The sequence below is a fragment of the Haemaphysalis longicornis genome, unplaced genomic scaffold, assembly GCF_048455015.1.
Source record: "Haemaphysalis longicornis isolate Haplotype H1 unplaced genomic scaffold, Haemaphysalis longicornis Haplotype H1 scaffold_7, whole genome shotgun sequence".
Classification (NCBI taxonomy): domain Eukaryota; kingdom Metazoa; phylum Arthropoda; class Arachnida; order Ixodida; family Ixodidae; genus Haemaphysalis; species Haemaphysalis longicornis.
Window position 1 is genome coordinate 9,412,887 of NW_027526422.1, and position 26,301 is coordinate 9,439,187.

Consider the following 26,301-nt stretch of genomic DNA (forward strand, 5'->3'; position numbering starts at 1 on the left):
GTCAGTGCATTTACTTGATGTCGTCACGAAGAAATCAAAAATTGCGAATTGGGGATCAAGGCCTAGTATAGTAAGGCATCATAGCAGGGTAGCTCACAATGTGGTACCCCTACCCGCGTAACTCCGTTTTTTCTTCGGGCGGTGAGGCTGACTGAGATGGTGCGATCTGAGCTCGCTTGAGCCCGCACTTACCTTCTATGGGCACGACTTGTTCGTTAGTCCTTCAATTTCAGAAGCGCTGCGCTGTTGCGGAAGCTACTGAATCACACGTTTAATTTTTAGTCTCTACCCGCACCTTGGCTTCCCTCGTTGACACGGCATCCCTTCTGGTTCTCGTGTTCACAGCGCAACTAACAAGGATTAAAGGAAGATAAGACGCACAGGCGTGTTTTCCATTCATCCTTGTTCGTTGCGCTGGGAATTCAAGAATATGGAAAAACAACTTGCCCAAGTACAAGCGTTGACAGGTTGTATCCCTACTAGGCCCGAAATTGCTGTCTCGTAACCCCAAATCTCGCATACCGTGACAAAGATGAACAAAATCCTGGTAGATCTTTTTTCACCCGAAAACTAAGATGAACAGATCCCTGGTGGATCTCACTTCATCCCGAGACCAAATTGAACGAATTTCAGATAGATCTCTCTTTATTCTAGACCAAGATGAGCAGGATCCTGGTAGATCTCTCTCTATCCCTAGACAAAGAGGAACAGGATCCTGGTAGATCTGTCTTCATCCCTAGACCGAGATGAAGAGGATCCTAATAGACCCTTCTTCACCGCTAAACCAAGATGAGCAGGATCCTGGTAGGTTTTCCTTTATCCTTAGACCACGAGGAACAGGATCCTGGTAGATCTCTCTTAATCCCTAGACCGAGATGAAGAGGACCGTGGTAAAGCTTTCTTCATCCCTAGACCAAGAGGAACAGGATCCTGGTAGACCTCCCTTCGTCTCTAAACCAGGATGAACATGATCCTGGTAGACCTCTCTTCTCCCCGAGACTAAGATGAACAGGATCCTGGTAGATCTCTATTCATCCCTAGACCGAGGTGAACAGTATCCTGGTAGATTTCTCCTCTCCCCGAGACTGAGATGTACAGATCCTTGGTAGATCGCTTTTAATCCGTAAACCAAGATGAACAGGATCTTGGTAGATCTCTCTTTTCTCTCCCCTTACCGCGGCCCGTTGCAGGCGTCGGCCAGGGCCTGTGCATGCCGGTGAACTCGGTGCTGCTGAACCGGTACTTCGAGCGGCACCTGTCCCGCGCCAGCGGCGCCAGCCTGGCCGGCTCCACGCTGGCCTCGTTCCTCTTCCCTCCCGCCGTGACCCTGCTGCTGGAGAGCTACGGCCTGTGGGGCGCGCTGCTGCTCACGGGGGGCATCACGCTGCACGCGCTCGCCGGGGCCCTGCTGCTGCGGCCCCCGCCCTGGGCCGACGACGAGGACGACGTGGACGCGGCGCTGACCAGGCCCAAGAAGACGGTCGCGCCTTCGCCGCGCAGGCAGCTCGAGAATGGCGCTGGCGCCGCCGTCGCGGCGGCCAGTCCCGAGGAACAGGAGTGCCTCAATGCAGCTGTCAAGATGAGCAAAGTTCGTTAGCCTTTACTAACCCTTGGATGCCCAAAACTTTATTGTTTTGCTTAAGCGTCGGGGAAGTTTTTTTATGATATAAATGGAATTCCGGCATCACAAGTATGAAGTCAGAAAAAAAATTTGGTTCATTAGGACGGACTCTAGGACACACTGGGAAACACTGGGCACTGCCTACCCATGCATCACTTGAACAAAAGAGCTACCTTGATCACCAAGATTTATGGTTCAAGTGAAGACAATAATGTAAAGTTTGCATTCATTTGTAATAACAACGAAATTGCACAACTTCGGTTACTGGTCACTAGCCCGTTGAGCCACCCAGGCTCCATGCGAGTTGACACGCGTAAAAAATATTTTTTTTTAGCACACGGAAGTACGTGCTGCCCTCTCTTGTTTAATTTCTGAAGTTCCGGGATCCTTTATCTGTCAATAGGTGGTGTTAAGACTTCGACATGGTAAAAAAGCGCACTGGACGAGGACAGAAGGAAAGACAGTGACAATTTAGCGCTCGTCCCTTGTCACTGTCTTTTCTTCGGTCCTCGTCTAGTGTGCTTTTTACCATGGCGAAGTCGTATCACCAACTAGCCCTAATTTCTGCGTTGAATGGTGGTGTTACATGTAGAAAAAACCACAAAGATGGAGAAAAAAACTAATATTGTTTGAGTTGTTGCTCCTGAGCAACATTGGTCATTAAAGGGTTGATGGGGAACGCCATTAGGTTGCTTGTGAAGGAGATGGGGTGTGCACCGATGCCAGCTGACCGCTGGGATTGGGCAGCAACCTTTAAAAAGGGCGGCGTCTGGGAGGCCTTGTGAGGGCACAGTGAGATTTGACCGTAACGCTGTGGCTCCCAGTGCAGCTTAAGCTGAGACGATTAATGAAATGCCTGACCCACTTTAGCTTGTGCTGGAATGTCAGGCTTCGTACACTGTTTTTATAAACTAGAATAGAAGTTAGCCTACAGGGCGTGCCGCGTGACAGGTTAAACTTACCGCAACGTGAGTAGACCATATGTACATCAGCCGAGTTTAAAAAACTATGATTCCTGGAAAGGTGTAACGTAAAGGGTTGCGGTATGCTTGTTGAAGTAATTCGCGCCAACCGATGAAGAGACGCAAGCGAAGAAAGGTACGCAAATACGGTATTGGCGGTGAGCGCGACCACGGGCGGCGCTGCGGAGCGCGCCTCCGTGACGTCGGCTTAGGGATTCTCGCATTTGTCGTCTGCTTCACTCGGGCTCGCTCTCTATGCTGTTTCTTTGCGCGCGGTTGAGATTTTGTGCTTGTCCGCAGCAGATCTCGCGAATTCGCAACTTTTTTTTCGTAACAAAAGACTTAAAATAGCGTAAACTAGCTCAAGGCGTGATTTTGAGTATAGTTTTTGATACCGTTCCGGGAAAAAACATTGCCGGCGTCGCCCATGCATTGCATGCGAAGCTGGTCCTGAGCGGAGCGCGAAGAGTCGGAGCTAGGCGTCAGCCTCTGTGTTCAGCAGTCTTTCGAACAAAGGTAACAGCCGCAGGCTGACAACCGACAACAGCGAAAATGGAAGACCAAAACAAATTCCAGGCCTTCGGGGCTGTCGGCTTTGGCAGAAGGCATTTCGATTCCAGCTAATCGTATGTAAGGTAAAACAGATTTGGCAACCTTGCCTAACACTCGAAACTATTGTATCAAGTCACTTTACGTTTGTCACGGCATGAAAGTGTGCCGACATGCACTATGGGGCACAAATAATGTAGGTTGATTTCCAAATAACCTGCTATGTGTATAGGCGCGTGCTGGTTTTATACCAGGCTTCTAACCAGTATGCAGGCTGATTGAGCAAAACAAATAACCTGTAAAGCAAACATACAGTAAGACTATGTTCAGATTTGGAGGGATATTTCGGTACATTTGCCACAGCCATATCATCCCAATATTCAGATAGGCGTTATAGTAAAACTGTACTCAAGAGGGGGAGTACAGGGAGGAGGAGAAAACTTTAACAGTAAAATCGAGCTGGTTAGTGGGCAGGCTCCTCAGTCCAAGACGAGAGAGTAAGATTCATTCTTCAATTCACCGAACGTCATCCCGAGTAGGCCATTTGTTCTTTGCGACTGAAAGGGTTGGAAAACAATAAAGAGCTGTCTGGACATATTGGTTCCGAATTGTGTTATACTGAAAATTGGCATGTATACTATTAATTGCGTTAGTTATCAAGTATTTCAAGTTTTCACCACCGTAATCATGTCATAACTTTTCGGGTTGAGATTGAGTTCGTTACGATATCGATGGTTCGATAGAAATTAGGTGCACAAAAGCTGCCTTCGAGTACTGTGGACAACGTTATCTGCGCCGTAGCGCAGATCTTATTGCATTGAATATTCACACGAACTTTGTGAGCCTCGCAAACATCCCCAAACCTCCTAGGACGTTTAGGAAGGTGCGGAAAAATGAATGCGTTGGGCACAGAAAAAAAAACAAAAAACGTTCATCTAACAACAACGAAACAAAGAGAAAACACCCGCTTTATTTCCTGCTGTGCGACCCGCTGCTTGATACGTAGCATTAGACTGTTGAGTCTTCATAAGAGCATCTCAGAAATAGTTAAGGGAAGCCTACATACTTATCGAGGAGCTCTGGGCGCTGAAACTCGCAAATACGCTAGATAGGACGAGGGCGAGTTACACACGATTGTCTGAACGATGCTCTCTGAAAGTCGTTCTCTCTCTCCTCGTGTGTTGTAAAATTGTGCGGGACAAAGCTTGAAATTATTCAGAGCCGCCAGAATCTGATTGAAAACACGCTTTTTAAAGCACCAAAGCATCAAAGCGGGCGATTTCTAGCAAAGGCACTGCTGCCAGTCAGAACCGGACGACCGCGGCGCGGGTGTAGCAGCGGGGCGAATGTAGCAGACCGTGTAGCAGACGACAGCGGAGCGGGTCCCTAAGCTGACGTCAGATCCAGGGGGCGCCACTCAAACATCTCACCGCCAATAGCTGTAACGAAGTCTTTGATGAGTGTCGCCACGTTGTCGCCATCAGAGCACGTAAGCAGATTTAAGTGCCCAGAGGATTTTTTAAGTGCAGAGCGCTTTAGGCGGTCGCCTTGTCGTCGTAGCTTGCTCGCTGGACCCAAGTAGAGCAACAGGGCGTCCCGTGGTAAGGCTTTCGTTCGCGGCGTACCCCAGAGGCTTCGAAATATAAGCGGTTTACATAGTCATAAGCGCTTTAAACTCGTGAACCGCTGGCGCTTGTCCTACATCTCTCGTTGTTTAGCGCAAAGAAAACTATAGGTATATTTGAGGCAGAATATACGTATTTAACTGGCTTCGCCCGCTCTTATTTAGTTAGGAACGCTCGTTGAGTTGGTTTTTATGATAGTAAGCGAAAAACGCGGCCGCTCAAGAAAAAAAAAATGGTGCGTTTGAAATGACGCAGAAAGGCTCCACGCGCGAGAACAAAATGGCGCGTTCGAAATGCCGCAGAAAAGCTCCAGCCGCGCAAAAAAAAAAAAAAAAAAATGGCGCGTTCGAATTGACGCAAAACAGCTCCAGAATACAAAATTAAAGCAAGAACAAAAAGAACAGAACTCCCGCTGTCGAAGTTTCGGGCAGGGGGCGCGCGAGCACTGCGAAGGCGGAAAATTTGAAGTGCATGGGGCGGTAGCAGTGAGCGGATAACGGCGGTACAGCCCATTATGGCGAATCACTGCTCTGCACTTCCCACAGCTTTCACATTGAGTGGAACGGCTTTAATTTTGTTTACTGACAGTGCTTTGTATTTTTGTCCTTGATGTTTCATTTTGTCTGGGAAATTCGCATTGACCAGGCAGTTACGGTTATCGAGCCTTTCACTATTAGGAATGGTTACTGCACAACACTGCCAAAGGGCAAGTGCGTTCGCTATACTCACACTTCACTGTACGCTTCGGCGTCTGAGTCCATCATGCACGTTTTTTTTGGGGGGTCAGTCGTTGCGTCCGCTGCTGACGGACGCTCATTTTTGTCCAGTAGCGGTATTCCACTAAGGGACGTAATACAGTTAAAATCCGATCTAATGAAGTATACAAAAAAGAAGAAAACGTGGCGCAAACTAGACGTGGATGACTAGCTAGACGTGGGCTACTAGACGTGGACGACGTGTACCAACTAGCTGAGCAGCAAGTCTTGTTAAATCATATTTCTTCTACACTGAGCTCTTTTTTGTGTCGACAAACCACACGAAGTCAACTATTCACTTGCGTTAACCTGATCGCTGTTTCTAAGTGCCGGTTGGCGCCTGTCTCTGTCGTATCTTCTCTCGTTCGTCCACGTCTAGTTAGCGCCACGTTTTCTTCTTGTTTGTAAACATGTACCAACTAGCTCAGCAGCAAGTCTTGCTGAAGAAGTCACTGGGAACCACGAAATATTTAGTTAAATCGAGAACTTCGTAAAATCTGTACTGTCATTTCTCAAGCATTTGATTGCCATAAATTCGATGGCCATAAATTCGATGTCTGAAGGGAGGCGCATCCCAGCAGCTACCATGACACCGTAATTGCGGCGGCTGCGGCGTTCGGCTGCCGATATTTTAGCAATGCGCTAAACGTCCACGCTTAAAATAATATGCCAGCCTGGGCTTGCCCTGTAGTCGTCGCACCCCAGCAGGCGCGCGTAACACAGCGCTTTTTTCTGTACCACACTTTCCCGCTGAGCGGAACGTTCTTGGCTCTCATATCCTTGAACCATATAAACAGGGCTTCCTCCAACTTCTCGCGCTGGGTGATCTTGGGGTTCTTGTTCTTCGGCGCAATTCAAAACGATGTGACATGTATAATGGCGTTCTTTCTCTCCAAGATTGTGGAAAGCGTAGTGGCCGGAATGCCGTGGTTTGCAGCCACGGGTCATGCTGAGTTTATTTCGTAGAGATCCGTAAAAACGAAAATAGATGCCCCAATTTGTGTATGCGCGTGCGTGCATGCGCGTGCGTGCATGCTTGTGTGTGTGGTGTGTTGTGTGTGTGTGTGTGTGTGTGTGTGTGTGTGTGTGTGTGTGTGTGTGTGTGTGTGTGTGTGTGTGCGGGTGGGTGGGTGGGGCTGCGTGTCACAGTAATGTCCATGGCCTTCTGCCGAAACACATTCGAGACTGCTCTTTCTTAAAATTTGTCTGTTTCTCGATATACTTCATTACATAGAGAAGGACGCTGGATCTACTTCGTTAGTTCGAGTTCATAAAGTGGTTGAGCCGCATAGGCACTTTCGAGGGACTCCGAATTTGTTCGTTAGATCGGGAAATTTGTAAGATCGGGTTTCCTCAGATCGAGTTTTGAATGCAACTCACGCTCCCCGCAACGGTGCTTTGCCCAGGTCAGCCCCGTGGCGATGGACGCGTCGGCCGCCGACCTGGCCTTCCTGGCGTACCAGCAGTCCGAAGAGCGGTACGAGCCGCCCGAGGAAGACGTGGTCATTTACGAGATGCAGCGGCGCAACCAGAGCCCCGTGTACCAGCCGACCGTGCTGACGCTGCCGCGGAACAACTTCGTCTTCTCGAGCCGGGCCATGCGACCGCGGATGGCGTTCTTCGGCAAGCCCTTCTACTACCTGCTGGCCGCCCACTGGCTGTGCTCGAGCTACGTCAACTTCTGCCTTCTAGTCACGCTCGTAGACCTTGCCCTCGGCGAGGGCGTCGGTCCTCGGCCGGCCTCGTTCCTGCTGTCGGCGTACTCCGTGGGCGACCTGGTGGGGAGGCTCTTCTCCGGCTGGGTCTCGGACCGACGCATCCTTGGCCGCGCCGGCGTCATGGCGCTGAGCTGCCTCGTGCTGGCCGTGGTACTGGTCACGCTACCGTACCTGACGGGCTTCGGGGCCTTGCTGGCGGCCTCCGTGGCGGCCGGCTGGTGCGTGGGCAGCTGCGCCGTCCTCTTCTCCGTCATGATGGCCTCTGTGGCAGGCCTGGACAACCTGCCGATCGCCGTCGGATGCACCACGCTCATCATTAGCATCGCTACTATCGCGAGGCCCGGCCTCATCGGTGAGCTATGGCCTCTTTCATTGGAGCGCGGGGTGTACGTGATTCCCTTTACGTGATTCCCTTTACGTGATTCCCTTTACGTGATTTACGCGCGGGGTGTACGTGATTACGGATTTATCCCTTCCTACATTCCAATCTTCAGCCTCCAAAGGTCCGGATCGTGACGGGGAGTATTAATACGAGTGTAGACGTCCATTGGCCTCTAGAGTGCAGTGTGCCCTCTCCGGCATGTGCTCTGCAACTCCTCCACTTGTCCGGCACTGCTTTCTTTTTGCAACACGAAATTTACCGCCAGAGCTCCTGCACTCCTAGCCCAATGAGATAAGGCAATACTCCGCACTCGCCATCTTCGTCGAAATGGCCGCGCCCTGCACTCTTAGTCGTCGTTCCCGCAATATGAGCCCTGTTCCCGGGCACTCCCAGCGTGAAAATTCGCAATAAGGTCTTATCTATCCTCTGGCTCGGTGATTGCTCCCCGAAGGCATCTTGTTCCGAAAGAATCCGCTGTTTGCTCCTGGGAATCCGTTGAGGTCGGGGGGGGGGGAGAGAGAGAGAGAGAGAGAGAGAGAGAGAGAGAGAGAGAGAGAGAGAGAGAGAGAGAGAGAGAGAGAGAGAGAGAGAGAGAGAGAGAGAGAGATCCCAACGTTAACTAGTGTCGTCAGCCCTGCTAGTGGCAGTGCTAGCAACGCCAGACGGGGATGACTACCGTGAAGTGGGGTGAATAAGGGAGATTGTGGAGGCAACAATTACGGAGAAAACAAAAATTAAATATAAGGAAACGACATGTAATAAAATGCTAGAAACACAAATATAAAGAGAAAGATCAATAAAAAAGTAGAGTCAATGGTGCCGATGAAGTATAGAGAACGCCAAACCAATCAAAAGAAAAATGTATGTACACCCGACGTTAAACGTTTCCGGGACGTGATTTCGAAAGTGGCAATCAATTTCCCTGCTGTCTACTTTTTCTTTAGAAAACTAGAGTCCTGCAGTAAATGCAGCAAGGGTATATTTTAATGTACATACAGTGGTTGTATCCTAGTGTGTTTATAGTTCTTTATTTTTTCGCGAGTGTTTTGTTTGCTTGTTTGGTTGCAGTGCTTTTCCGAGACATCCAGGGGAGCTACAGTGGCCTCTACGTGGCCCATGCCGTCGTGTACGGGGCCTTGTTCGTTGCCTACATGGCGCACTCCTTGCACAAGCGGTCCATCCAGTGTAGGTCTCTTCGCGACGGCTGCTAAAGGAGGCGAAGACACGGCCCACCAACGGGACCAAAAGCGCTACATCACCTTGTACCGAGCGGAGCGACGCCAGCCGCCGTTCTGCTTTCGTCCACGATTCTCATACTGAACTGATTTTATGCTGGCAGTGCCGCAATGTTTTCGCTCGACACGCTTATTTAATGAGACATTTATCGCTATCGATAGTCATTTTATGTTTACGTGTGCTTATTTTATCCAAGTTGCGATGCCGACGGGACTGAGGCTTTTGCGTGTGATGACCTTATTATAAGAAGATAATAATAAACTGTTTGCTCGTGACCCTTGTTTTGTATTGGAGCGAAAGCTCGGCAACACCAAGTCTCGCAAGGTCATTCATCGCGTCCCAATGACCTTGAGCCGCCAGAGTGCAAGTAGGGCAGGTGTGATGTCTCGCCACGTGATCCGATGGGGGATGTGTTGCAGCTGCGCTCGTACGGAGCCTCGCCACTGTGGTACCACGTGACTCAGCGAGGGTTGAACGGCTGGTTTGCCGCCGCTTGGTCGCTCGGCCTCGACATGGATGACGCGTAACTGCCGAAGCGCAAGTGAGACACGTGTGACCTAACTTTAATGAAGCCCTGTTGGCATAGTCTGCGAAACCAAGCCAACAAAAATACATTTCGCTCGTGACAATTAGGTTTACAAGTGTCAAACCTGATTCATCTTTTTTGAGGGGCGGGGCGACGTGTCGGCATCGGGAAAGACTAGTGATTCTAGATGTTTTTACAACCCTCAGTAGGCTCTGGTGACGTACGCAGTCGCTCATGGATTGCGTACATCGTCGCTGGACACTGAAAGCTTTGTGGGCAACACCGCCGTATATGTGTTGCTATGTGAACGAGTTGGCTATAATACAAAAAAAAAAAAAAAGATTAAATCCATTCGAAATTACTAGGTGAAAGATTCCTTGATAAAATATTTGAAACTTCAAGAGAACTCTCGGTCACCCCGGAGCGGTAGGGATAAGGCGTGTTCTCATGTATGCTCCGTTTAAATGCATAATCTGCCCCTATAAATAAAGACACGGTTTTGTGCTAAAACGCAACAGCTAATGCCTACTGAACTAGCTATGGCTTTATATGGCCCACCTGGCGCAAGGGTTTGTGTATGAACCAAGAAAAGAAGGGCTTATGCGCGATCGAACTGGTTCCAATCCTAACCGGTGGCTAAGGCGAATTTTAAATGTAATCCCCATTACTAATTTGACGCGTTTTCGGTTTCTACCTGGCAAAGTCAACGAGAACTCAGCATACGTTAAAGATTGGCTGATTGTGCGGTTTAAGGCGCCGACGCAACGCAGGCGATGAGGCGCGCCGTAGTGGAGGGCTCCGGATTAATTTTGACCACTTCGGGATCTTTAACAGGCATACGTTAAAGAACCTACGGGGCCTATTTAGTATATAGCCCCACACTCAGGCGTGCCTCCTAGCGCAAGTGCAGCGTCGGTGCGTAAAATCGAGATCTCAAGTTCAAGGGAAAGGTTTGTATCCACTGTGACTTGCAGCCAACTTAATCTTTTTTTTTAAATGCAGAGCATTTCAGTATCTCACGATGTCACCCGCGTTGACGTCCGTAGTCGTAGTCCGCACCCCTCCCCCTACACTATATATAAAAGAATACTATCCGGCGCCTGGTTTCGATCCCTCGACCCTGCGGGCGGAACGCAATGTACATGGTGCTCTACCCACTGCGCCACAAAGCCGACACAGAATGGGAGGCTACGAACGCGCCTCATATCCTTGACTCATTCAAACTACGTCAAGAAGCTGCTGATACAACGCATTCACTACCACCAACTCCCCAAACACTAAACGTTAACGCAATACACCCACCCCCTGTGCGACGCATTTACTCGAGTCCCCCTCGCGGGGAGATGGGCCAAATTACGATGGCAGTGCAACGCCGGCACGTGCGGGGAGAAAAGAACAAAGAGAACAGAACTCCCGCTGGCGCAGTTTCAGGCAGGGGGCGCCCGAGCACTGCGAAGGCGGGAAATTTGAATTGCATGGGGTGGTAGCAGTAAGCGGATAACGGCGGTACAGGCCACTATGGCGAATCACTGCTCTGCATTTCCGACAGCTTTCACATTGAGTGGAACGGCTTCTAATTTTTTTTAATTGCGATAGTATGCCCTTTGGCATAAGGTCCTACAGGCACAAGTTGTTTCCAATTAAATCGAAACGCACAACAGCGTCCGGACCACGGCCGGCTTTCCGTAAAGCCGGTCGTGCTCCAGACAACAGAAGCAGCACTAAAGAAAGTGGTTGCGTATCTCTATGCTCGCTTCGCTACAACTTGCAGGGGTTTATGCACCCCCCCCCCTAACACCCCCCCAACACCCCCCCAGAAGAACTTCAACACCCCCCCCCCCAAAGATTCCGCAACCACAAGCACCCTGCCTAGGGATTTATACAACACCCCCCCAAACATCCCACCGACACCCCCCCAAAACCGAAATTCTGCATAAACCCCTGGCTACAAGTGTCGCCAAAAGACGACGACAGTCTTCTGCCGTCCATGGCACGTAACTGCCTCTCTTCTCTTTTCCGCCAACCCCTCACGCTGTTCTCTTCTTGTCTGGGACCTCTCATGATAAACGCAATGCAGGTTTGTAAATTCGATTTTCCCCCGTTCCCACTGCCGGAGCGCCATCTGTTGGGACCTTTGGCTACTGTTTGGCTTGACGCGAGTGTCTTTTGTATGTTTTTAACGCGTTTATCGTGTTGACTATGAGAAAAAAAAAAACGCGACCATGTCTATTTTTTAATTAAAAGAACAGTGCTAGTATCAGTTACGTATTTATGTTTTGCTTCAGTATGCCTAATATTTTCTTTATGCTGAACAATATGGACAAGCATGAAGCATGCTATCAGATTTAGTAGATTGGAAATGTTCTGCCTGTGCAAAGTTCTCGTCCAAGAATTGTTTTATCTTCTGGCCGAGCGGCTGTATCGAGGGAGAAACAGACAAGACATACATACAGACACACAAAAATTTTCGAATTTAAGTAGCCCTAGGAAGGCTACCATCTTTAAGTGTAGAAAACGAGGCGGCCGGAAGCAGCAACGCGGACACGCCGCAACCCGTATCGTATGCGTGTTAAACCTCTTCCGCTTCGCGGAGTCGCACGTGCAACACCAATGTACGGAGGGGTCAACGGCCAGCTTGCACGCGGAAGTAAGCGCGCTCTCTAAACTCTCGGTTTCTTCCGCTGAGCTAACAAGCGGCGCTTTAAGACGCGCTGCACCACGCCGCCGCAGCTCGCGCAAATTTCTCCAGCCTAATGAAACTTGGCTGGATGTCCTGGCGGCCTGAGATTCCGGCGCGGGGCTTGTCGGGTGCAATTGTTTCTGCGTCCCTTTATCTGATAACGTCGCACGGCGCGAAGAAATGCGAATGAAGCTTTTTACGATCTCACGAATGAAGTAATCAGAGGAGATGGCGGCCGCGTCTTGGGGCCAGAGCCGACGCTGCGCCTTGCGAACGGAGCGATATACGGATGCCCGTGTTTCTTGTTTTTTGTTACTCGTTTATTAGATTGTTACGAGCTCTGACGAGGCACGTTTGCGTGTTAGTCCTCATTTGCACGCGTGGTTGTGCAGCCCCTCAACGACATCTTCAAAGTAAGTGCGGCCTTTGGTGTGCGCGGGAAACGCGTGCGGAGCGACGTACGTATCGCCGTTTCGGCGTGGCGGCTTGCAGTACGTTGGACTGCGCAATTCTTTTTCGTCAGTCGGAACGGGATTAGTGAAGGTATCGGTCGTTTCCCGCATATAAGGTGAGTGTTCGTGGGATAAAAATTAGTGGGATGACATTTTGTGTGTACTTGATGTGCGTGCACTTAAAAAAACAACAAAAAAAATATGTTGTGAACCATTGCTGCGAATGCAACGCACCTCATCGCGCTGGTGCGTTTTCGTTTCGACGCGTTGGACGACATTGTGAACGCGAAATCTTACTGACATAAGTTATCGCAGTCTCCGAAAGATCATTGTGCAGATCGGTCGCGCGCGGAAGGAAGTCACCGCGCAAACCTTTGAATCCAAGGCGATAACTTAGTGCACTTAGTTACTTCAGAATATTGAAGGTCTCATCGAGACATTAATATCCGTAGCAGATCAGTATCAGCTTTATCTCACATAATTGCTGTTGCAAAAAAAAATTTTTCTCAGAAAAGTAGCGTGGTTGCGAGTCAACGTTGTTCCAGGATAATCATAGCGCGCTGTATTCACGTGGTCTGTAGCCTTAAGAAACCGTGCCTATCAGTGACTTCGGTATCTGTAGCACGCGGTCATGTACGTAACATTTTGTGGTTCACGTCACATCACCTGACCACATTACAGAATCACATCACCTGTGCATGTCTCCGAGGAGCCGAAGACCGATCAGCATACTCTTGTTCGCGTGACCGACGTGAGTCAGTTTTCCTGGGTTATGCACGGATATTATGCAGCCTAACACTATTAAAACAGTACCGGGGCTCAGTGCACTCGATTGACCACCCAAGCAGCGCATAAATGAAGTATCCGCCGAATGAAGGTGTCGCGTGTTTACGATTTGACTGAAAAGTTCCGTCTGGGCTTGGGTATCGCGCAATGCAAGCATGACGTACTGCATTGCGCAGTTACACAGCGCAGATCACATTTTTGAGTCGAACTATATGCACGGTGCTGCCATTCGCCCAATTCGCTTTAGTGGCTCTTCGAATCGGTCAATAATCGAGTGCGTTGTGGTGAAGCGGAACCACGGAAGTGTCTTAGAGTGTGCCTCATATTCGAAATTTCTCGGGCTTGGAGGTCAGCAGTGTACGCTTCGCTCATCGTCGGCTTCGCAGGTCGGGTTGCCCACTCAGGCTGGCAATGTTACAAATGCTGGTGTACCTTCGGTGGCACGGCCCCGCGCGGGCTCCCTGCGGATAACCGATGAGCTATCGGCGGAGCGCTTCGCACGTGGTCCCCGAGTCCTGCCGCGGCTGGCTGGTGTGCGTGGCCGTGTCGGTGATCCTGTTCTCCGAAGGATGCGTGCTCCATGCCCAGCCCGCGCTCGCCAACGCGCTTGCCGAGGAGCTCCAGGTGGCGCTCGACGATGCTGCCTGGCCCCTGTACGCAGCCAAGGTGACCGGCTTTCTCGCAGGTACGGCTGCGTTTCCTGCCTGAAGAAGAAGAAGAAAAAAAGGCCATTACACATTTCGAATGTGAATGACCAGTGATTCTCTAGCACAGGGGTCGGCAACCTTTTGAGGGGAAAGGCCGAGGTGCATGAAGCCGGCACGACAGAGTGCCGAACGGCAAATCAGTTGGGGGGAAAGAAGAGGGGCTTTGTAGACAATAATCTGGCTAAGTGTGACGATTGGGGACAATGCCATCTGGAAGCGATCAATTCTCTGTTCTTGTCTCCCGTCTAACCCCATTTGAGGTCAAAACTGGCGTGTCGGCTTTCACAAAGGAAGTGACCGGGCGAGGGGGGTGGGGGTGGGGGGAGGTTCTGGCGACGTGCTGGGGGGCAGCATAATACTGCTGCGCGGGTCGCAGTTTGCCGACCCCTGCTCGAGCATATCACAAAGGGTTAGAAAAGGGTATGTGTAATTATTTCCTTCATTTGGCAACGGTAGTGACAATAGCATTGAGTAGTTCAGTTGCAACCTTGCATTCTTGACCGAAGTTAAATCTGTAGACGACTGTTGAATTGAGTCACTGAGTGCATTTGGGCCAGTGTGGAATGTCGAACAAAACTGTTCTAGCGCAAACTGAGGGAACCCTTTCTTGGCTTGTTTAGAAAGCTTCCTATTAAAGTTTCCAACTTCAAGTTTCTCTTTAATTCTTTCCTAATCTCTTACAGAGTAACTGCTGATGACGAATCCGCAAAGAAACAGGCTCCAAAATAGCTCGTGTTTTCTTTTAACGGCGCTCTAATAATTGTCTCATCAGTCGCCGAAGAGTTGACCTTGGTTGTGGCGACGAGAATGACTTTATTTACAATTCGTGATATCACCTCGCTTTCCTTTTCGACATACGATGGGTAGGTCTCTATGTTCCTATTATTGTTTTCATTATGCATAATCATAAATGCACTGAACTTTCACGGAACGATTTATCATGTAATTATTTATTGAGAATCGTTTCTTGATGCCCCTTTATTCATTTTATTTTTCATCGAGATCTCCAACATCTATTCCACTAAAGAGAGTGTGTGTGTTGTTATTGTGGTCTTTTACGCATACATGTTATTATGCGTATTTTTTAACGACTTCTCCAGTGATTACTCATTGAGGATCGTTCCTCAGTCCTGTTTAATTTATTTCCTTTTGTTGTGTCTTCATAACCACATTAACTGCAAACTTGTCATACCTTCCATTCTAGTGCAATAACGTTGCTAATGGGTAAAGCGGATGCGTGCTATTGGTTGCTGTTCAATAACGTAAATAGTATGGGTTTTTCAAACTTTCACCGCAAAGCGAATGCACTGGCGGCAAGCAACACGAGTACAAATACACCAATGCTGAAACCAATTACTGAAACGGTTCATTTATGACCATTTAGGTATGCAATCTGTTTTTTTCTTCTAACTTCGGGATATATGCATATCCATTTCAGTGTTGAGACTCAATAGTGTTCTGTACAAAATCAGCCAGACTTCAATGGTAGAACAATCTTGCAGTCAATTTTTTTCTTGCTGTCGCACACATGGAACTGGAGAGCGCAGGTACTTAATGAGCCCGTTGTTCGTGGAGGCTAGTAAAATAAAAGCATCTTTATAGGTCAGCAGAGGGCAGCAGGTAGCATTGTTCATGCTAGCCAAGGGGCTACAACGCATAGTCACCTCATCACCACGTTAGTCGTCGCGTTAGTCCTGCCTCCTGTGGGCTCTTAGGCTGCCCCAGGCAAGCGCGGCGGCGTTTAAAATTTTTATAAAGCAAATAGAAACAAGAACAAAATAAAACTACAAAAACGAAAATATCAGCGAACGAAATCCCGCAGTTTTATCTTACGCACTAATGCAAAAAGAAAAAGAAAGCGAAATGAAAACTGCCAGAAAAGTAAAACATAAACGACCAAAACCAAAAATATTTGACTTATGGAACACCCTCACACGATTAAGTAAAAAATAAACAATGAAAAACACAATGCGTAGCCCACCCCAAGAAAGACAAGCACGCGCGGTTACTCCCCTTGGATGTAATAACTCGTTGGATCTAGTGACGCACTGGATGTAGTGACTGAGATGGATGTTCTGACTCGTTGGATATTTTGACGCGTTGGATCTAGTGACTCGGGTGGATCTCTTGACTCGTTGGATCTCGTGACTCAGGCATCACGTGACCTAGTGGATCTCCTGGCTCGTCGCATCTAATGACTCATTGGATTCTGTGACCATAAGTGTTCAATCCGCGGAGCCGGCGGCAAAGCAAAGAAAAAAAAGAGAGAGAGAGAGCGAGGGCGAGTATTGTGGCTGCTCTGCTCTGGAGGAGAGCGGCGCAAAGCTTGGAGGATAAAAAAAAGTAAACCAAAACCGACGGCAGAAATTTCCTGTTTGCGAAAGTAGCAGCTCTCCTGACCTATATTGCCGTTTCTCAGCGGGAGCATGTGATTTCGCTTTGGTTCGCGTCTCGAGCCCCTCCGCGTCACCGCCGAGGAAGCGAGGAGTTCCCTCCCTGTCTCTGCTGCGTTGTCGCTTGAGGTAGGGGGAGTACGCTCCCGCTTGGGCTGAATAAAACCAGGCTAGAGCACTTGGAGACAGTCTCCTATCAAGTTGTGCTCTGAAATAAATTATTCTTTTTGTCTTCTTCCTCAATTGTAAGTCTACTTCATTCACCGTCTTGGACCAAGAAATTTGCGTGCACCTGGGCGTGTTGCCGATTATCTTTTTGGGACGGCTTCTGATTAGGTGAACTTCTGAGGAAACGAACATACTATCATGGTCCCTTTGAGTTCGTCTTAACGGGAGGGCATTGTAATGGGTTACTTTGGGATTTGTCTGCGCACTCAAAATGACGAGTGAAAAAATGAGATAAACTGTTCACAGGTCCAGTTGTGGGTTTCCTGAGCAAACTGTGGCCGGGTAGACTGCTCCTGGGGAGCTGCTTGGTGGCGTGTCTGTCGGTGGCCTGCTGCTACGTCGCCTCCTCGAGCTTGGCCTATTGGACGCTGCTCTTGGGGGTTGCTTTCGGTAAGCGGCGCCCTCGTGAACTGACGACACGTCGCTCATTGCGCTTTACAGCTCTAATTACAACACTCAATACAAATAGCATCTGTTAGCTATATACAAAGCCACGTACACCCTTTGTCGAAATTTTCTAGGCCAATCCTAAGCACGCTCTCGACCGCAAAGAATTCAAAGAATAAACTTTACCTTTAAATGTGGCAAGAATACTTTATAACAGTAAGAAAGAAAGGTATTTTCTCTAGCTTTCCGGCTACAAACATTTCAGCCTCGCCCCTGACGTAAGCTTGTACATTGAAATTTTTGTTGTCTGCGCATTTTCGGTTTGGCCAGAAAATTTGGACAAAGACTGCACCTGCCGTGTGAAAAAAGCCGTTTTTGGGTTGTCAATCATAAATGCACTTTACCTTCGCTGTGCATTTCATTGACGCAGTCAGAACGTTTTTGCTAGAAGAGCACCACGTCTGTGAAAGTAAGGGGGTGTGTCGTCGTCTTATTCTGAGGAAAATACCCCGAACCGGTAGCATCTGTTCAAAATTTAATGCGTGTTAGTTGGCCTGTGAAATTTAACTTAAAAATATTGTTTTGAGTGTGTGAAAACGACCTTTACTGTAATTTAATTGGCTGTATTACCCGCAACATCGACGTTATAAGAACATATATCACTGGGTCTTTGCAAGAACAGGCAATTCTATAGAGGCATTGACTTTTGAATACACCTCTTTTTTGTGTTTCTTTCGTTGCCTAAGCGTCTTATCTAGACAAAGTAAAGTTTGTGGCTGCTGGTTTGCTTTTCCTGCGAATCTCCTTTACAATCGCCAGGCATCGTGTCGGTTTGTTATGTTAAGGCTCTGCGCAAGAGTCGAGAAGTCCACCCCCTCCATCTTTGCAGGTGCTTCCTGCGGAGCCACCAGAGTAGCGTCTGTTCTCATCGTGAACTCATGTTTTAAGCAGTACCGGTCTATCGGCAATGGCCTGAGCGTAACGGGCGAAGCCCTGGCACTCTACGTTGGGTCGCCTATCGTTGGAGGCCTCATCCGAGAGTACGGAGTCAAAGGCGCAGTACTGATTCTGACCGGAGTGCTCTTCAACGCCTGCGCCCTCGCGTGTTTCCTGAACCGCTTGTCCTTCGACACGAGCGAAGGACCGCAAGACGAACTGCCCCAGTTGCCGCTCGCTCGCAAACGGTCAGACCTCGAGTACAAGGTAATCATGGAGCAACCGACAGTGACAGCCATTTCTGAGGACTCAGAGAACTCTCCTGCTCTGACTCACACTCACATTTCGTTGTGTTCCGAGTGCGCCACTGACGACACCGATCGCAAGCGAGGCAAGTCTAACCTCGTGATATGCGTGGCCATCATCGAGCATCGACGAGGAAGCGATTCAGACAGTGACGACGGAGCGCTACTGAGCCGCTCACCTCTGATGGGAGACGGCTGGCGTGGACAAAGAAGAAAGAGCTCACACACGTCGGGGATACTACTGCTACAGCGGAGAAGCTGGAATTACGAAGGCTTAATATCGAAGAGACGGATGAGCTTTGTGGAGAAATGGATCAGTTCTTCCATTGAGTGCCTGCGAGCCAGCTGTCAGCCCGAAAGTGCGTATTTGAAGATTGAAGAGCAGGAGGCGTCCTCGTCAATAGACCAAGCCGAGTCAGGCCTCAACCTCGACGAGCGGAAAGCGAGCGAGGAGAGCCTTTCCGCCGTTGTTCCCGTTAGCACTGCCAGTAGCAGCAGTCATGCGTTGACTGGCGGCGGAAGATCACCTTGTCACTCCACCAACCACGCGCAGAATTCTGGTCAACATGCGTCCAGCGAACAAGGATCGGATGTTCAAGATGTGGCCGCCATTGATGGGTCCACCTTACCTGGCCAGGCTTTGCCAGATGGTGAGCTAACGGCCGAAAGCCTGCCGCACCGAGATACGGAGATTTCTTTTCAGAACGGGGATCTGGAAAACGGGGACCTGCTGAACAACTTGGACGTTCCGGGAGTCCCCGTAAAGCGACGCTACTCTCGTCTTGCCCAGGACATACTACTACGTCAGCTGCAAGAGAAGAACCGACCCAGCGGCCACTGGCTCATCTTCCGCAACCCGTGCCTCTACCTCGTGTGCGTGGCGAGCTGCGTGATGTTCAACTCGGTCGCAATCTTCCTCACCAAGCTCGCGGACGTGCTGAGGACTAAGAGCATCCCAACCTCCATGGATGAAAAACTGTTCCCCATGTTCTGCCTGGGGAACCTCGTCGCGTGTCTCTGTTCGGGCTGGTTCACGGACGAAGGGCACATCAGCGGGCGCAGAGCCATCGCCGTGGACTTTTCCATCCTGGGCGCGTCCATGCTCATCGTCAACCTTCACACGAGCGTGAACACGTTCGCGGTGCAGAGCCTCCTGCAGGGCTGGGCATTCGGGCAAGCCAGCGCGCTCAGCCCCGTGTTCCTGGTGAAGACTCTGGGCCTGATATCGTGTGGGTTTGCCTTTGGCGTCGTCCTTTTCGCCACAGGTGTCGGCGCCCTTGTCAGGCAGTTGCTCATGGGTGAGTGCACGGCACGCAGGAAGACTCGCTTTAGGCAGCGATCACTGTCGCCTCAAGGCCTGGCGTTATACTGCCATGAGATGAATAGAGTCAAGTAATCATCATCATCATCATCATCATCATCATCATCTTATCTACGCCCACTGCAGGACAGAGGCCTCTCCCATAGATCTCCCATTATCTCGGTCCCTGTCCTAACTGCGACCGCAAACTTCTTGATCTCATCTGCCAATCTAACCTCCTGCCGCCCCCTGCCACGCTTGCCTTCTCTAGGGATCCACTCTGTTACCCTTAATGACTAACGGTTATCATGCCTTCGCATTACATGTCCTGCCCACGTCCATTTCTTCTTCTTAATTTCTACTAATATGTCTTTAACACCAGTTTGCTCCCTGACCCACTCCTCTCTCTTCTTGTCCCTTAATGTTACACCTAATCATCTTTCGTTCCATTGCTCGCTGAACCCTCTTAGTGAGCCTCCAAGTTTCTGCCCCGTAGTTCAGTACCGGAAAGATGCAGCTGTCATACATTTTCTTCGTCAGGGACAATGGTAGGCTGCCATTCATTATCTGAGAATGCCTGCCGAATGCACTCCCCGCCATTCTTTTCCTTCTAATCATCTCTGCCTCATGGGTGGGATCCGGGGTCACGACTTGGCCTAAGTAGATATATTCGCTCACCACTTCCAATGCCTCGCCAGCATTCTCAAACCGCTGCGCTCTCCCAAGGATGAATAACCTCGGGAGAGTCAAGTACGCAGGCATAATTAAGAGCGATTCAAAAACACGAAGTCCAAAAAAATTAAAGCCAGTTCCACGCCTGTGAAATCTACTAAAACAGCGGAGCCGACTTCGCCACGCTGGCGGTCACCTCACGCAAAGGCGGGCGTCGCTCAAAACTCGCCGCGGTATGTACGTACTCGAAGCTGACCCACGGAGTCTGGTAGCTTATCGGCGCATATATGTGTGATGGTCTGCGCCGCGTTCCCTGGCAAACGAGCCAAGTTTGCGCACTGTACGGTCGTGGCATCGTCTTGGGTGCACTTCTCTAAGGGTCAGAAGGTGGCGGGCTTGCGATGGGCGCAGACGGCCGAAAGAGTACGGCTCATCACGATCGTGTACGGCAACCTTTTTGTTTGACTACGGCAGTGGTATTTGGCGACTTTGGCTCGCCGGCGGCCACCTGCCGTAGAGGCGGGGGTCGCTCACAACGCCATTCGCCGCGGTATGTACCTCCTCAAAGCTTACCCATAGAGTTCTGGTAGTTTATCGGTGCATATAGGGCGGTAGGTGGACGTGCGCCGCGTGCCTAGATCTTGCACTGGATTGATTGATTGATTGATTGATTGATTGATTGATTGATTGATTGATTGATTGATTGATTGATTGATTGATTGATTGTTAACGGGGTAATAACGTGTCATCTTACCAAGTAAACCAATATATCTGTTTTATACTCTTCGTTTACAGGGTGTAGCTGTCCTAGGCAATATTCCCCTCCCTGCTTTTCGTCCACCAGCATTCTTATCTACGTCCCCTCGACAGCCTTGAAGTTAACTCCCTCTGTGCTACACTTAAATCATGGGGCTTCTGGAAGGCGAATATTTCCCTCATGTAGATTTGGATGGATACACTCACATTTCAACACGGTGTGCCGCATAGTTTGTTTCTTTTCTGTAGACCACGAATGCCCCATCATTTTGTGTATACTTCCCCACAAAGCTCCTAGTCCTCAAGCAACCTGCTCTAGCCTCAAAAAGCAAAAAGCACTAACCTTGGAATTATCGTAGAAATTTTCTTTCTTATGTCCACTTTCTCTTCCCTGTACATCTCTAACGACATTTTAGCTTCCATTTTTTCTCTCCATTTATTTGTTTCAATCTGCTTTGGTTCTTTTTTGGTTACCTTGGCTGTCTTTGATTCTCCACTTTCTTTCCGTATTTCATCTTTAGCCTTGTACCTACCAACTTTAGCAGCTGTCCACCTACGTTGATTCATTGCTCTCAACTTCCCCTCAAAACATACGTTATTCTGAGCATATCGAACTTCAAACGACGCCCAGCCCGCATCTCCCTGCACTGCTTCGTTGGTTGTTTTACCATGCGCTACTAAGGCCAAACGGCCTACGGTTCTTTGGTTCACTTCAAGGCATGATAGAGCGTCTGATTTTAAGCAGAGTACTGCATTCGGAAATGTGAGACCCGGCACCATTACTCGTTTCCACATTCCTCTCACTACTTCATATTTGTTATAACCCACAGAGCTGTATGCTTCATTATAGCGGCGTTTCGCTTTCCTTTATACTTAAGCTGCTCCTCGTGAGTTAAGTGGTTGTCCCCTTCGTTTATCCACTCTCCCTAATATTTATATATCTACACTCTGGGTAATTCGTCATGCTGGATTGACAATGCGTCAGTGCTAGTGTCATTGAAAACCATTATTCCTGATTTTTTAGTGCTAAAACAACCCGAGGTCTGTGGCTTCCTGGCCACTAACATTTAGAGTCGTTGCATATCGCTCTGGTTATCCGTTAAAACAACAATGTCGTCTGCGTATGACATTTCCGGAATACGCTGTCGTACCACTTCGCCTTGCCGCATGCGCATTAGGTTGAACGCTAATTGGCTTGCTCTCAGTTTCCTTTACAACACTACCATGTAAAGCATAAACAGTATTGGGTTCAAAGGGCATCCGTGTTTCAGTCCTCGATGAGTGTTGACCTGCTGTGCGCATTTCCGCCCTTACCATGTCGGGTGCTCGTTATCTAAGCCCTGATGTTCAGCATCCTCGACAGCAGTTCTCTGTTTACGTTGTCATATGCCCCTTGAATGTCCAAGAACGTTGTCTATAATGGCCTATTCCTAGCTTTTCGCCACCGCCGGTGGCGCCGTCTGCCGGCCCACTGGGGTACCTTCGCCAGACGTGAGGGGCATCGCCTTTGGCCGCCGTGACAAGCATCATCGCCGGATATTTCGAGCTCCAAAACAGATCCGCTGCTAAAAATTCCCCCACGACTCCGACGGATAAAACCAAGGGCATAGGATGTACTATAGCGCGCACTATAACCTGCAATGCTCATTAGTATTCAGGCGATTATATCGTCAAAACAATGACTGTGGGCATATACGTTAGTATAAGGCTTGATTCTTTAGGACGTTGTGTTCTAGTGAGCGCGATAGTACATTGCGCAAATTCTGGCGCATACTGTTCAAGCAAACACTCGTATACTAGACAAAAACCCGACTGTTAAGCTCGCCAATTAAAGCAGGTAGTCTGATGAGTTGCTAGCTAAAAAAGTCGTTTGATAACCAAATCACGCCGTTTTGATTTTTGTGTGTTATGCGTGCGTATAAGACCATAGATAGCATTCGTTTAGAGTCTCGCTAAACTTGAGTGTAAACTATAAAATAGCGTTTTCTTTGGCATCCGCAAAAAAAAAAAAAGAACTATGGAGGTGAAGGGGCGTAAAGCAATTATTTACGTTGAAAAATTTAGCAAATGCAAAAAGGCGTAAGGGACCCGTATAATGCGACCTAGTGACACTAATGTGACCGATGCCTAAACAAAGCGAACATTATAGGTACACGTGCGCTACAAAACCAATGTCCGATTACTTCATAAACTTAAGAATTAGAAGTTTTTTTGGTCAGTTTACATTCATTTTGTCACAGGAAAAGTGCGCTCCGAAGTGCCATGTTTATTGACGTCGGTTTCAGTGACAAGTCCACTGGGCGAAATGAAACGCAATGTCAGCGCGTTTAATTTGTATAAACTGCGCATGAACAAACGAAGGGTCCATTGTAGCCTAGCCAAGAATAGGTAGAATAAAAAACGGGTTGCAGACAATTCATCGAACGCCGTTACATCGAACGCCACTTCATAGAAGACGTTTCATCGAACACCGTATCATCGAACGCCGTTTGGTAGGAGGACGTTTCATCGAGGACATTTCATCGAATTTTGTCGTACACAGTAGAGCTGAGCCTTTAGGGCGTAACGAGAGCAATAAATGAGATCATTTTTTTTTTGCTGGATTCTATCTTCCTGCTGATCGTTTTGGTATGTCCATTTTAATGCGCAAAAAACCACTGATTCATTCTGTTGAAGCATCGGACCAAGCACTTCGGCATGTAGCTAAGCTTTCATGAGTTCGCTAGATACTGGCACCTACATAAGTGTCTCATCCTCAGCAAGCGACGCCAATTTTTCGGCCTCCATCCGACAACTCTGCGGTTTGACCTTCCTGCCACACCACAGATTTCGACTGAACGTCAATAGACTGCTGTCACTGCGCGTACTGTTAATATCTTGCTGGCTGGCAGGCGTTTCACGAGCTGAAGAAGGAATTTTCGCCAGCCGTCCCGGAGCTGCTATGCTAGTTCCAAAAGAATTTACGCCGTCGGAAAGCTGCCCTAGCTGCCTGAGCTGCCCGGTGACTGGTGTTGCGACCGGGAAGGACGACTGCAGCCGGGAAGACGTCCAGAGCTGATAGGCTAACGTAACTGTTTACTTCATAGCGAGAGGTGAGCCGAAGCCAAAAAAACATACAATGCCCCGACGGGCGAGGTTACAATACAGGACACGAGCAGAGCGACCGCATGGATTCGCTGCTCCGACAGGAATGAAATTCAACGTTTGTGCTGCTTCTATTTATACCCAAAAAACGCCCCCAAGAGTAACACGCCACAAACATCACAGACACCCACACGCTCTTTCCATAGTTCGTGAGTCAACCATGGCTTCGTCCCTCGTGGCGTCCGAGAGGGGGGGAGAGAGTGTCCTTGAAAGGTGCCGGGGTCGCGCTATCGAATGTTGATCGCCGATAGCGAAACGTCTGAGCCGTGGATGTCAAGGCGGGACTCACCGACGCGCAGGTGCCTGAAGGGTGTTGCGCTGGCAGCCGCCGGAGGCGCGTTGCAAAGCGAGGTGACTGACCCGGCATGGCGAGACACGAAAGTACGATTCACTGACACGCGGGCGCACGGGGTCGATTCCCACGTGGTGGCTGATGCGGGAAAATACGGCGACGTTGGCCGATTCGTAACACTGGCGATCCGCGCGCCACCTCGGTTTGCGCCTGCCTTCTGGTCTGTTAAGCACTTAGCACAACAAAGGTTACCACAAGAAAACATATCTGTAGAAAACTGGCACTGCACGTTTTCAAAACTTGTTGGAATCTGACATCCCGGCGTTGGGCGGTTCCTCAGCCGCCTGCAACAGGAACAAAAAGCTACAGACGACCGACTGAAAGCACAGCCACCGAAGCACAGGAAGGCAGTGCTAGCAGTGCATCTCGAACCCTCGAAGAAACATGCCAGTAAATGGTTTTTTGTGGGTATATGCTCACTAATAAAACTAGTTACTGCGTTTTCGTACATTCTTATGTCATTGGACATTGGAGCTACATGTACAGTTTAAATCGTCCTTGCAAAGTAAACTTTTTTGATTTCTGCCAGTCGGTCGATAAATTTTTAGTGCGTCCTGAAAATGTGTGCCTTGCGGAAATTTGTGCGCCCAATTACTTTGTATAAACACGATTACAGAATACCGGAGAAAGGAAATAACAATCAACTTCAGTAATCACAACAAGAAAGGCAGCATCACCGGGAGCAGCTTCAACTTCATGTTGCCTGTAATCGTCACGGGAAGTGGCAGACTCATGCTTGAACAAAGCGCGGTTTTCTTACGTGACCCTAAATTATAAAGCCTTCATGCTTCGCGCATCGCTTTATGACGAGAGAACTAACTTTTCTAGCCGCCATACTAATCGCAACCGGATGTTCCGAACGACATTCGATAAAACGGACATGCCTCCGATAAAACGGCGTTCGATGAAACAGCGTTCGATTAATTGTCACGTACCCCCCCCCCCCCCAAAAAAAAAAAAAAAAATGAAGACTTGGGATCGCATCAAACCTCATTGGAAACCAGTGTGACCTCATTTCTTTAGTTTGTGATGCGACCGCATGGGGCGCCTGATTTTCTTTCGAATTCTGAGTTATTGATTCTGTGTGCTTTAGACATCCGCCAAATTGTAAAAATGAGGTCGCGTGGGTTGGGCTACACGATGCAGGTACAAATATGGAGTTTGTCATATTAGTTTTAACTTGCCTTCACGCGGGTCGTAACCAGGAAACTGAAGCTATTTACATCATCGGCATCTGATCAAAAGGAAAGAGGGAAAGAGGTTAGGCCTTCCCCTCGCACTAACTACATGCTGAGCGTTCCCACTTGGCACCTCTCGAAACAATGCTTGCTATGCCGTGTACATACACGTGAAGCTACCTTTAGTGTGGAAGTAGAACTGCATAGAATAAAACAGGTCGTTAATTTACGTTTCGGTCTGTTTGATTTTGCAGTGCATTTCAAGACCTCTTTCGGGACGCAAGCATTCATCTTCAACTTCCACGGCATCTTGGCGTTGGCGATCGCCGGCATGTTTCTAGTCGAGACGAGGTTCAACCGAGCAATCGTGCGGAATCTTACCCCGCGTGCCCAGGAACTGTGATGGACTTTTTTTGGCCCGATTCCGGATCACTTGCAGAACGCTTGGTCGTTCTCTCCACGTAAAAGCTGTGCTTCTAGCCTAGGGCCCTGTACAGCGCTTAGGTGGCGTCTATATAAAAAGTTATTGTTTGGTACATTTATTGTTCATCTGTGACATCAAGCCGTGAACTAAGAAAACACGTGCAAACAAATTAGTGCCCTTCCACTCTGCGAAGAAGGATGACCAGCGAAGCTGGGCGCAGTTGAGAG

At 49.0% G+C, this 26,301-nt stretch overlaps 2 protein-coding genes across 4 annotated transcripts in view; both read left to right on the top strand.

Annotated features, from left to right (window-relative positions):
- The window catches only part of LOC144145003 (uncharacterized), a 74,242-nt gene that overhangs the window by 23,356 nt on the left and 24,585 nt on the right, over window positions 1-26,301 (top strand). Inside the window, exons 4-7 of the mRNA XM_077676503.1 lie at window positions 1,191-1,588; window positions 6,919-7,582; window positions 8,681-8,820; window positions 9,268-9,371. Coding sequence (XP_077532629.1) covers window positions 1,191-1,588; window positions 6,919-7,582; window positions 8,681-8,820; window positions 9,268-9,371 — 1,306 coding nt within the window. The remainder of the gene's footprint in view (window positions 1-1,190; window positions 1,589-6,918; window positions 7,583-8,680; window positions 8,821-9,267; window positions 9,372-26,301) is intronic.
- LOC144144456 (uncharacterized) lies at window positions 12,206-26,184 on the top strand. Of its 3 annotated transcripts, XM_077675909.1 has the most exons (6): window positions 12,206-12,467; window positions 13,188-13,257; window positions 13,679-13,977; window positions 16,867-17,010; window positions 17,897-19,546; window positions 25,905-26,184. In XM_077675909.1, the coding sequence occupies exons 3-6, from the start codon at window positions 13,767-13,769 to the stop codon at window positions 26,051-26,053; spliced, it is 2,154 nt and encodes a 717-aa protein (XP_077532035.1). In that variant the 5' UTR covers window positions 12,206-12,467; window positions 13,188-13,257; window positions 13,679-13,766; the 3' UTR covers window positions 26,054-26,184. The 3 variants fall into 3 exon arrangements, with proteins under 3 accessions (XP_077532035.1, XP_077532033.1, XP_077532034.1); XM_077675907.1 differs by lacking the exon at window positions 13,188-13,257; XM_077675908.1 differs by lacking the exons at window positions 12,206-12,467; window positions 13,188-13,257 and adding an exon at window positions 12,481-12,622.